General features: G+C 40.3%; 1 protein-coding gene across 2 annotated transcripts in view; it reads left to right on the forward strand.

The window, feature by feature from the left end:
- The window catches only part of map3k21 (mitogen-activated protein kinase kinase kinase 21), a 96,991-nt gene that overhangs the window by 63,811 nt on the left and 20,092 nt on the right, over nucleotides 1-13,088 (forward strand). For both annotated transcript variants that reach the window (XM_060831263.1, XM_060831264.1), the window contains exons 2-4: nucleotides 5,646-5,826; nucleotides 7,149-7,297; nucleotides 10,952-11,127. In XM_060831263.1, coding sequence (XP_060687246.1) covers nucleotides 5,646-5,826; nucleotides 7,149-7,297; nucleotides 10,952-11,127 — 506 coding nt within the window. The remainder of the gene's footprint in view (nucleotides 1-5,645; nucleotides 5,827-7,148; nucleotides 7,298-10,951; nucleotides 11,128-13,088) is intronic.

The following is a 13,088-nucleotide window of genomic DNA, read 5'->3' on the forward strand; positions in this document are numbered from 1 at the left end:
TAATAATTCTCTGGGGGTTTTGAATGCTAAGGGATATAGGTTACAATATGTAATTGGAACTTTCTTTCCACTAATCTGGACAGAATTTACATTGATTGGGTAGAAGGGTCAGCAAACAAACTGGACCACCCAGCTTCCCCGGTCTTGATGACTGACTGAACTAAATGCAGTCCAGTTTGTGTTTGTTTGGAAGCAGAGCCAGGCACTTTATGGCATGATCTAGGAGGCAGTTCACACATCGGGAATGAGTGGAATCTTTCTGCTATCTTGTTTTTCCCCCGTTGCAGACCATAATTCCATAGTATTACTGACAAACCACTTAATTATTCAGGTGTTTTGGATAATTAAAAATTGTCTCACTGCAAACATTGTCATGCATAATCCAAGGGTATGTAGCTGTGTTGTGAGCCAAATTACACTGTTGAACAAAGTAATCTAACAACGTTTAGACTGCCAGGAAGATGGAGGATGGGAAAAATTTCTGGCTGTAACAGCTGTTCCTTTTTTTTTAAGGTATTTTAGGTGCTGGAGGTGATTTCCTCGAATTGCAGGAGCAGCAATTACTGTTTCATATGCTGTTGCATTGTTTTGGAACTTTGGGGAAAAAAAGTCAAAACAACAGCAGTTTTAAAAGGGAGAAGAATAGACAAAGGAAGCACATGGTGAGGTCATTGTAGGAGAGAGGGAACCTGCACAGTTACTGCCTTTGATTGAATTTGTGTATCACTGGACATCAGAGTGCATCTGGGAAAATTATCAAACTGTGAATTTCACAACTGAGCTTGGAGAAACTGTTGGGTGAAGTTCACAGCACAGTATCAGATAAGTTAATCGTTGCTTTAAGTGTGGCCTACAGAGAATCTTCAGTCGTGAGTAGAGTAGGTTCTTTCTTGATTATATGTTTTTGGAGATATGTCTCTTGATTAAACTTAAAATATAAGCCATAACTATGAATTTAACCTGGGGCAGTGTTTGTAGAGGAATAAGACGGTGTTATTTTCTGGGTCTGTAGATTGTGAAGGAGCACAAGTGGATAAATCCCCAGGACCTGATCAGTGTACCCGAGAACTCTGTGGGAAGCTAGAGAAGTGATTGCTGGGCCTCTTGCTGAGATTTTTGTATCATCGATAGGCACAGGTGAGGTGCTGGAAGACTGGCGGTTGGCTAATGTGGTGCACTGTTTAAGAAGGGTGGTAAGGATAAGCCAGGGAACTGTAGACCAATGAGCATGACGTCGGTGATGGGTAAGTTGTTGGAGGGGACTCCTGAGGGACAGGGTGTACATGTATTTGGAAAGGCAAGGACTGATTAGGGATAGTCAACATGGTTTTGTGCGTGGGAAATCATGTCTCACAAACTTGATTGAGTTTTTTGAGGAAGTAACAAAGAGGATTGATGAGGGCAGTGCAGTAGATGTGATCTATATGGACTTTAGTAAGGCATTTGACAAGGTTCCCCATGGGAGACTGATTAAGCAAGGTTAGATCTCATGGAATACAGAGCGAACGAGTCATTTGGATACAGAACTGGCTCAAAGGTAAAAGACAGAGGGTGGTGGTGGAGGAGGGTTGTTTTTCAGACTGGAGGCCTGTGACCAGTGGAGTGCCACAAGGATCGGTGCTGGGTCGTCTACTTTTTGTCATTTACATAAATGATTTGGATGCGAGCATAAGAGGTACAGTTAGTAAGTTTGCAGATGACACCAAAATTGGAATTGTAGTGGACAGCGAAGAGGGTTACCTCAGATTGCAACAGGATCTGGACCAGATGGGCCAATGGGCTGAGAAGTGGCAGGTGGAGTTTAATTCAGATAAATGCGAGGTGCTTCATTTTGGGAAAACAAATCTTAGCAGGACTTGTACACTTAATGGTAAGGTCCTGGAGAGTGTGGCTGAATAAAGAGACCTTGGAGTGTAGGTTCATAACTCCTTGAACATTGGTTAGGCCACTGTTGGAATAGTGTGCGCAATTCTGGTCTCCTTCCTATCGGACAGATGTTGTGAAACTTGAAAGGGTTCAGAAAAGATTTACAAGGATATTGCCAGGGTTGGAGGAATTGAGCTATAGGGAGAGGCTGAACAGGCTGATGCTGTTTTCCCTGGAGCATCGGAGGCTGAGGGGTGACCTTATAGAGGTTTACAAAATTATGGGGCATGGATAGGATAAATAGACAAAGTCTTTTCCCTGGGATCGGGAAGTCCAGAACTAGAGGGCATATGTTTAGGGTGAGAGGGGAAAGATATAAAAGAGACCTAAAGGGCAATGTGTTCACACAGAGAGTGGTACATGTATGGAATGAGCTGCCAGAGGAAGTGGTGGAAGCTGGAAGCAAGATTTAAGAGGCACTTGGATGGATATATGAATAGGAAGGGTTTGGAGGGAAATGGGTCTGGTGCTGGCAGGTGGGACAAGATTGGGTTGGGATATCTGGTCGTCATGAACGAGTTGGACCGAAGGGTCTGTTTCCATGATGTACATCTCTATGACTCTGAGTGGAGCATATAAAGCTGAGAATCTTATGCAGAATTCTGGAAATATAACAAACTATAATTTGTGCTCACCAAGAATTCCACAGAAGTGTTAATCCAAGTTCTGTTTGCTCCTAATGTTTATTTCTAATAGTTTCCTTTTCAAATCTGAATGCAGTAATGTTCTTGTCAGTTCCTCTCCAGTAGTTCTGTGTCCTTCAGATCAATTCTATTGTGGATATCTTTTTCAATTGAACTGAAACCAAAAGTGTGGTTCTGCTGCCCCCTATCAACCAAAGACAGTGCTGCCACAGTCTGTACACTTGGCGATTATTCACTGATAATTATGAAATTAAAGTCACTGTCTTGGTGAAAACAATACAGCATAGAGATTCCACTCATTTCAGATGTGCAATGGCCTCCCAGATAAGGTGCCGAGTTCAGCTTCCATACAAGCACAAAATGATTCACATTAGGGAGTCATCAAGACATGGAAGTCTGGATGGAGTTTAACTGTGTTTATGAAAGAACCTGATGCTAAATTGCTTGCTTTCAGCAATGCAGTTTGTTATATAAATAAACAAGCCTGACAGTTTGCACATAAGTGGACAAAAATCAAATGAAGGATTAACTTGTGTTTTGATGTAGGTCATATGGAATAACTGTCTCGAAAGCAATATAGAAAAAGAAAACCTTGCATATCTTCAGCACCATTTGTGCCCTAGGACATTCAAAATCACCTCAATTTCATTGAATTGTTTTTGGCCTATATTCATTTTTTTGGGTAGGCATGGCAGCCAATCCTACTAAATGGCATTTGGTTAAATGGTTGGATGATTTAGTTTTCTGATGTGCAAGGTGGCCAATACTTTGTTAAATCCTCTCCTCTTGAAAAATGGCATGAGATCTTTAACATCCAGCAGACAGGACCTCGTGAAAATGCAGCACTGCTGGTGTGCTGAAATATTGACAAACTTATTTTGCTGATGACTTAAATTTGAGAGCACATCGTTGTGACACCTGAACCATTTGACTTGGAAAGTCATCTCTGTTTGTTCGATGTCAACTTGCTTTCCTTTACTTTGAAAGCAACAGAAGGTTACACTTAGGTGTGCAGTTAAAATTGAACCAAAAAATCTTTTAAAGGATGGTGATGCTAAGGGGAGGAAATAGTGAGTTTCGTCCCCAGTCAACCACCTAAACTAGAGGAAAGAGGTGATTAATGCTGGAAGAAACCAATTTTTTTTTCTCTTGCTTGCCATCCTTTTTGGGGAGTTTACGTTTAGAGATCCCAGAATGAATTAACTCTTTGAAAGCAACTAAAGGGAAGAAAAGCAGCAGCCCTTCAGTTACTTTGTCTCTATCTCAGTCATTATGTTTTAACTTGGAAATTGATTCGTATGTTAATGCTGGCTTAGTAATGCACTTGTCTGACCCAGCAATTTGCCTCTGTTCCTGTCAGGTTGTATGTTTTCACAAGGTAATTGCTTTCATCTAAACTTGAGCAGTCCCTGTCTCCTGATATAATATCCCCACTTCCAGACAGGCACGTGGAGGATGCTGATCTGCTTTAAAACAAAGAAACCTGAGTAATTTTCTATATACGCTCAGAAAACTTGACACTCTGTTATCCAAATCAGCCTTAAAAATCTTAGAGGATAGAGCATATGTGCTTGAGTAGTTTCATTGTCCTGACACCAGAACAAAGTATTCTCCCTAAGAAAAATGGTAGGCGGTGACCTTCTGGAATATTTTCCCTAAATTCAGCAGTCAGCTATCATTTCCATTCTTCAGAAACTCTTGTCGTCAGCTGTCAGCAGTCTCTAACTATTAACTACATTTTTTGAGATTCAACAACCTACTGGAGTGGAATTCGAAACTTGCGTTAATGGTGTTGATTCCCAAGATAAGTGTTACAATGTTGGGTTGTTTGTAGTTTAAACATCAGTAAGTGGGAACTAAGAGCAGAGTTGATCCAAAAAAAATTGATTAAAAGTGGGAGATTAAATTGTTTGGTTTTGACATTGACTGATTGTACTGTATGTTATCAGGAAACTAGATAGCACACTTAACCTTTTGAAAATATTTTTATGCTGCCAATTCTGTCTGTCTTTTGGCACCTCTGCACAAAATATGAATCTTGCTGTTAAATTCTAGATTATTTTAAGTGCAAGAGCTGAAAGAAATTAATTTATAGTGATGTTTTCTGTTACGTGAAACTTTTATTTTTTGCACTGCACCTAGAAATTTCTTTGGTAAAGTTGTGTCTGCAGTGGAGGTTGTGTCATTACGGTTCACGCACATTGCTGTGTTGTCTTCTCTGCAGTTGAACTTCATTTTTGCATTAATATCTGTTACAGCACAAACCAAGCTTGGAACTGTTGGTAATTCACTAAAATATCACGTGATGGTCACATGAGTATCTTTACGTTAAACACATTAGAATAGTGGTTTACAATTGATGAGACTTAAGCAGTTTTGTCTTGAAATGGATGTGCTTCTTAGATCTGCATTCAATGCAATTATTTTCTTTGATTCTCTCAGCATTCACTGAAGCTCTGGAGACCAGAAATTCCTTTTTAGATCACTATGATTGATCTTTCTGACCCAGGTCAGGGAGGTCAAACATCAGTCAGAATTCCTGGTCCGGATTGCTCTTCAGTAACCCCAGCTGGATGGTGCTGGTGTGTGGCCTCCTGATGAGGACAGCAATGGATCGCATCAGGCTTTGATGTCTTCCGTTATCACAATGTTGATATTTGTTGTTGAGATAAGCTCTTGGATGAGGTAACCAGAAGTTTGTACCTGACTGAAACACAGGACAGTGTCCTGCTTTTCTACTCTTCTCCCGGAAGAAACTATGGACCATGGTGAAAGGATTTGCCACCATTCTGAAAATCCATTGAGTTAATTACATGTAACAAAATTGTTAATAGAACAGAATTTGAGAAGGGGATGGGTATGGGCTGTAGTCCTTGCAGGGAAACTATCACACCTAACAACTGTTCCATTTTCCTGGTAATATTGATCAGAACAAGTGTTTTCTGAAGACAGCACAAACCAATGTAGTAACCTAAATAGGCAAGCTTAGAAATTCACTTTCTGAGCAAGGAGACAGCGAGGTTAAATGTTTACAAGGTAATGCTTATGCTGCCCTTTATATTTTTACCCCCTCAGTTCTGTTACTTGAGAAAATTGAAAATGATGATATCGCCAACAAGACACTGAAGATCACTGACTTTGGCCTGGCCAGGGAGTGGCACAAAACAACCAAGATGAGTGCGGCAGGGACGTATGCTTGGATGGCCCCTGAGGTTATCAAATCATCCATGTTTTCCAAAGGCAGTGATGTTTGGAGGTAGGTATGCCCTTCAGCTGTCCAGCATGACATTCTGGACTTTTAAAAATTTTTCACGGGAAATGAGCAGCACTGCAAGGGTTAACATTTTATTTCCCATCCCTAATTGCCTGCTGCAGTGCATGTGGTGTCGGTATACATACAGTGCTGACCAGGAGGGACAGCAATGTATTTCCCCGTCTGGTTGGTGTATAACTTGTGGGTGGTGGCATTCCAATGTGTTTCTGCCCTTGCCCTTCTAAGTGGGAGATGTCATGGGTTTGGAAGGTGCTGCAGTTTTAAGGTGCTTTAAGTTTCTTACGGACATAAACAATAAAAATTAATTGCAATTAATTCTATTCCATTAATCTTTCCCACATTTTGTCTGTCTCTCTGTACTTCTCTCTGTTTGTGTGTATCTCTCTCCCTCTCTGTTGTGCCCCCTCTCCACTCCTCAATCCATCATGTGTGCCCCCTCTTCCTCCCCCAGACTGTCAGGTGTGCCACTCTCCGCCAGAGCCTGAGGTTTGGAAGGTTAAAGATTGATATAATCAAGGAGTATAAAATATTATAAGGGAAAAACAAAGTAGGTATGGAAAACTTTCCTTTGTATGAATTCAGAAAGAGCTTTCACATGCAAGAGATGCTGAAAATCCCAAATTTTCTTCTCCTAAAGTACTGTGTATGAAAATGAACCTTGTGGGTTCTTGTGGGATAAGGGAAATGCAACAAATGTTGGTAAATAACGGTGAGGTCCATTTTGCCATCCGGTAGAATGCCAGGAAAGGCTCAAGGAACCTAATAGTTTCTTTCTATTTTTGTTATTTGTACAGCATGGAAACAGACCCTTTGGTCCAACTCGTCCATACCGACCAGATACCCCAACCCAATCTTGTCCAATCTACCACAAACCAGCTTATCCCTCCAAACCCATCCTATTCATATACCCATCCAGATGCCTTTTAAATGTTGCAATTGTACCAACCTCCACCACTTCCTCTGGCAGCTCATTCCATAAACAAACCACCCTCTGCATGAAAACGTTGCCCCTTAGGTATCTTTTATATCTTTCCCCTGTCACTCTAAACCTATGCCCTCTAGCTCTGGATTCCTCCAGCCCAGGGAAACGACTTTGTCTATTTACTCTATGCATGCCCCTCACGACTTTACAAGCCTCTATGAGGTCACCCTTCAGACTCCTACGCTCTAGCGAAAACAGCCCTAACCTAGTCAACCTCTCCCTTTAGCTCAAATCCTCCAATATCATGTAAATCTTTTCTGCTATTACTTTCTTCCTGCTGTTGATGTTTAAGGAGTTTGATGTCACCTCTTTGTGCTTGCAGCTATGGCGTGTTACTGTGGGAGTTATTGACTGGAGAAGTACCTTATCGTGGGATTGATGGCCTTGCCGTAGCATATGGAGTAGCTGTCAACAAATTAACCCTTCCTATTCCGTCCACATGTCCTGAACCATTCACCAAACTAATGGAAGGTAAGCAAGTGGTCTTGTAAATTGAATTCTGTGAAAGGATAGACTTTTTAAAATAATTTATTCTCTGCATTTTTAAAATTTGAGTCATAAGTGAAGATCTCCTGTATTGGTTTTGTCTGTATTGTGCAATTTATTTACTGAATTCACGGTTCATACTATGCAAAATATTTACAACCCAAGTACTTGAAACAATATTGAATTTACTTGTCACGTTCATTGAATCTGATACAAAACAAAATTCTGGAGGAGCTCAGGATATAGGACAAGTGCAGGAAATTGGGATGAATGCACTTTTAGTGGTAGTTATGTCAGTGCAGACTCAATGGGCTGAAGAATCTTTTCTGCGCTGTATGAATCTATAAAACTTATCAATAATAGTTGAGGACTCTGGGTCTGTACTCGATGGAGTTTAGAAGGTTGGTGGGGGGGGTGGTAGCACAAATGTCATGGAAACTTTTACTGAATGTAGAGAGACTGGATAGAGTGGCCGTGGAGAAGATGTTTGATTGATTTATTATTGTCACCTGCACCGAGATACAGTGAAAAGTGTTGTTTTGTGTGCTATACACGCAAACCATAAAAAGTACATCAGGAGGCAGAACAGAGTGCAGAATACACTCCAGCCACAGAGAAGGTACAGAGAGAGATTAGAATTAACATTTGAGAGGTCCATTTAAAAGTCTGATAACAGCGGGGAGGAAGTTGTTCTTGAATCCATTCGTACGTGTATTCAAAATTTTATATCTTCTGCCCAATGGAAGAGGGTATAACTGGGTGGAAGGAGTCTTTGATAACGTCGGTTGCTTTCCTGAGGCAGCGAGAAGTATAGATGGAGTCCGTGGATGGATGGCTGGTTTGTGTAGTGCATTGAGCTATGTTGAAGAGTGTTTGCCCTTGGTCTTGAGTTTTTTTTTAATAAATCATTATTTAACTTGATGACCCTGCTCAATTAACACTTTGCAATCAAATTATGTTTCAGCATTTATAGTTCTGGTCCTGAACTGGTGTTAACTAGCATCTGTTTTATAAAATGTAAGCTTTTTTCAGCAATTCTTGCTTGTCTTTCTTTAAATTCTCCTGTTGTCCTCACTTGATCAGAGAATTGCATGATAGGAATCACATTTCAGATTATGAAAAACTATATGTACACATTGACTTTTTTGCTGTCATACAGTTCTATGGATGGGAAAAGCTGTCAAGTTTTGGTCAAGTGACCATTATTATTGACTATGTATGAAAATAGGGAAATCTAAATCATCTCTTGATTTTTGCACAGCAACTTATGGAAAGCCTGGTGGAATAGGGATTAAAAGTGGAAGTCTCTCTCTTTTCCACTACCTCTGGCTTCCTAATCCACAGTTGCTGCATTCAAACATACCGTACTGCACAGCTGAGATCAGTTGTCCAACACAGAGCAGGGATGAAATTTTGTTCTTCTCCAAGATTAAGTTGCATTAAAGCAAGATAGTGCATAAAACCATCGCTTTCAATTGTAGACAAACGATTGCAGTAAAATACATGTTTGAAGGGAGCATTTTGTTTTTATGAATTTGTTTGTGAACTATTTTTTGTTCTTTGTGCATTGTGTAAAACTGAATAACTCAAAATTCTCTTGGACAACTGCTAGTTAAGAAACACTAGGTGCAGCTTCAGGAAAGCAATCGACGTTATCAAAGACTCCTTCCACCAAGTTAATACCCTGTTCCATTGGGCAGAAGATAGAAATTTGAATGCACGTACGAATGGATTCAAGAACAACTTCTTCCCCGCTGTTATCAGACTTTTGAATGGACCTCTCAAATGTTAATTCTAATCTCTCTCTCTGTACTTTCTCTGTGGCTGGAGTGTATTCTGCACTCTGTTCTGCCTCCTGATGTACTTTGTATGGTACAATTTGCGTATATAGCACACAAAACAATACTTTTCACTGTATCTCGGTTTGAATCCTAGTCTGTGCTTACAGCAGTTCTTCTCAGTCAGATAGCAGTTAGGAAGCTATGGTAGACCTCAGCATTGGTCTTCCAGTGAAAGGAGCTTGCCCAAATTAAGTGCTGAGTGACACGTTAAATTGGGACAGATTTTGCGAAAAGGCAATGTTATTGTACACCAAGGAGCTACAACAGCCTAAAACCCCTTGCATTATGTGACTTGGGCACTGTTTCATGCAATGTACGTCACTAGAATCTGTACAATAACTGGCGCAAGGCATTGTTTAATGGTCTGTTCTGTATTTAACCAAATTGATCTGCACTACTTTTTCTCTCTGCTATTCACTCATGGGACATGAGCCAGCATTTATTGTCCATTACTAGTTGTCCTTGAAAAGGTGATGATGAGCTGCCTTCTTAAACTGCTGCTGTCAGTGCAAGGGTCCATGTGCTGAAGGTTCAGTGCTGTTATGGAGGATTTTGACCCAGTGACATTGAAGGAATGGCATTATTTTTCCAAGTCAAGATGATGAGTGGCTTGGAGAGGAACTTGCAGGTGATGTTCCTATCTACCTGCTGCCCTTTGTCCTTTTGGGTGGTAGTGGTTGTGGGTTTGGAAAGTGCTGTGTAAGACTTTTGGTGAATTTCTACAGTGCATCTTGTGGATGATTCCCACTGTTGCAATTGCATGTCTGTTTGGGGAGAGAATGAATGTTTGAGGACATGGTGGCAATCAAGCAGGCTGTTTCATTATTGGGGCTGCATTCATCCAGACCAGTGGGGATTATTCCATCAAATTCCTGACGTGTACTTTGTAGTTGATGGGGAGGCTTTGGGAAGTCTTTACTCTTGTAGCTTTTATGTTAATGTGGTTAGTCCAAATTAATTTTTAATAAGTGGCCACCCCAGGAAGTTGATAATGGGGGAGTTCAGTGATGGTAGTGCCCTTGAATGTCCTGGTGCGATGGTTAGATTGTCTCTTTTACTTATTGAAAGTAATTACTTGTGTGGCATGAATGTTACTTACCATTTGTCAGCCCAAGTCTGGGTATTGTCCAAATCTTGCTGCATTTGGATATGGACTGCTTTAGTATCTGAGGAGTCACAAATGTTGCCATACAGTCTGCAACCATCAGCAGATATCCCCACATCTGACCTTAAGATAGAAGGAAGGTCATTGATGAAGCAGCAAGATGATTGGGCTGAGGACACTAACCTGATGAATTTCTGCTGCAATGACTGACCTCCAAAAGTGCGACTGTCTTCCTGGGTGTCAGGAATTACTCCGAATAGCAGAGAGTGATTCCCATTGATTTCAGTTTTGCTCAGGTTATTGATGCCAGACTTGGCCAAACGTGGCCTTGATGTCAGGCAGTCATTTTTTTTTTGTTCACCAGAGCTTCAGCAGTTTGGCTACAGCGCACCTATTGCACATCTTGGGCATAAAGTAAATTTTTGTGAAAAAAAACTAGATTAAAGAGAAAAGTGCAGTCAGGATTCTCATTCATGATTATTTCCATTGACTTGCTGGGAGATTGTGAGCCCTGCTATGAGTTCTCTTGGTTTCATAGCCTCCAAGACCAAGTGACCACTTAGAAAAAGTTGTAGAGGGTTGACATTGGCTACAGGTGTATAGGAAAAGTTGATGCTTTCAGTAAGTGGAAGAAAATTAGAGAAAAGGAAACAGTTTTTTAAAATTGACCCATTAATCTTTTGAAACTTTCAGAATGTTGGGACCAGGATCCTCACGTCCGTCCAAATTTCGCTACCATTTTGGAGCAACTCACTGCTATTGAGGCCACAGTCATAACGGATTTACCCCAGGAATCATTTCACTCCATGCAAGATGATTGGAAAATGGAAATACAGCAAATGTTTAATGAGCTGAGGACAAAGGAAAAAGTGAGTTTTTTTTTAAACTTTGCACTTTTACAAGAGTTTAGACATTTATATTTCTAGCCCTAAAGTAGATCTGGAACAGATAAACTGGATTGATGATTCCATGTAGTGGCTAAGAGAGCACTGTAATGTTCAAGATGCTGCTCTCCAAATAAGGGTCTAAGATGCTTTTTGCCTATTCCATTGAGGTGGACGTCAAAAGATGGCCCTATTTAATGAAGAACAATAAATTTTCCTGATGTCCACTGTTTGGTCTGCAATTGGCTCCAACCCAAAAAAAAATTGTGTGTTCAGTTTCCTCTTGTCATGTATATGTGAAACTTAATCTTAAAATTCATAGAAATGCTGGTGAACTTTGTGGATCAGAGCATTTTTAACAAATCTGTTTATAGTTGCAATACACGGTCCAAACTGATTTGGCTGGATTCAGTAACTTTTGTGCTGTAAATTACTCTGAATCTCTCTACTACTTGATCATTTAAAAGTAGCTCCTTCCACCTATTGCATCCCCAATGCCCCTCCCCCAAGTCCCTCCTCCCTACCTTTTATCTTAGCCTGCTGGACACACTTTCCTCATTCCTGAAGAAGGGCTTATGCCCGAAGTGTCGATTCTCCTGTTCCTTGGATGCTGCCTGACCTGCTTTGCTTTTCCAGCAACACATTTTCAGCTCTGATCTCCAGCATCTGCAGTCCTCACTTTCTCCATTTAAATGTACAGTTGGTTCTGCTATAATGGGCATTTCTTCAATTGGCTATAACGTGATTGAAGAATTTAGACTGTTATTTGTAGAACGCAAAATTTCCTTGCCTGTATTGGCTATAACGCAATTCTAGTCCTATCAGTTTAAATGGTGCTGCTATGTTTTTATAACAAGAACAGAACTATCACGTTATATCAGAACAGACTGTAGGAACAAATCTACATCTGGTTAGGGTGTGCACTGCATAGTGGACAATCTGAAACCTGTTGTTAGGACATAACTTTAATGTTAAATGGATGCTCTGTAATAGCATAAGGAATAACGTAACATTTTGAGGGCCTACAATGTAAAAGCACTGATGTTTTGAATCTGTTTATCTTCTTTTGAAAGACATGTCTGATAACCCTCTATTCAAAAGAAATACACAGTAGATACAAAATTCCTATCCTCTTGCATTTGTGATTTGTCTTTTTAGTGCAAGATCTAATTTGGATATGGGAAGCTCAGAAGATTCAGCCTATAGTCCCACCAATTCACAAAGGAAAATGGGCTAGCATTCTGCAATTCTGAATATTCCACAGTCACTTCACTACAAAGAAATTCATTGTGTCAGGAGTTGTAAGACTGTATAATTTGACTTGGTGCCAAATAAATGTGGCTTTTTTTGCTGCCCATCTTGTATCATCATCATTCTGTCATTGCTGACATCTGAAATGTTTGTCATTCTCATGATGTACTGCATGAAGTTTACTCCAGATTCTGTTGGATAACTCTACAGTTCGGTTTTAATCTGAATTAGACTTTAATTTGATTAAAGTATACTTGTAATTGGGTGAAGATTCCATTTATTTCTCCTGAGCTGTGTAATACTTCCCAGATTTAGGATTATAAGTCTGTTAGGCCATAGAAAATAGGAACAGGAGTAGGCTGTTCAGCCCCTCAAACCTGCTCCATCATCCAATAGGATCAATTAATTAGCATTGTTTTGGAAGTAGTGCATTACCACAATTTCTCATTTATTAATATGGTATATAAGTACTGTGACACAATTGTTGAAAATAACTTCAGACTGTTAGTCCTGCCTATCTGTGCCCTCGAAACATCGCAAATTTAAAACCTACAATCTCCTATCAATCTCTATATGGTCTCACCGCTATCTCTGAAATGTTCTCCAGTATTCTAGATACCCGAACTTGAAATCTTGCTCCTCAGATTGTGACCTTTTTCTCATGGCGCAACCCCTCCCAAATATATGCACTCGCA

The sequence above is a fragment of the Hemiscyllium ocellatum genome, chromosome 10 (assembly GCF_020745735.1).
Source record: "Hemiscyllium ocellatum isolate sHemOce1 chromosome 10, sHemOce1.pat.X.cur, whole genome shotgun sequence".
Taxonomy (NCBI): Eukaryota; Metazoa; Chordata; class Chondrichthyes; order Orectolobiformes; family Hemiscylliidae; genus Hemiscyllium; species Hemiscyllium ocellatum.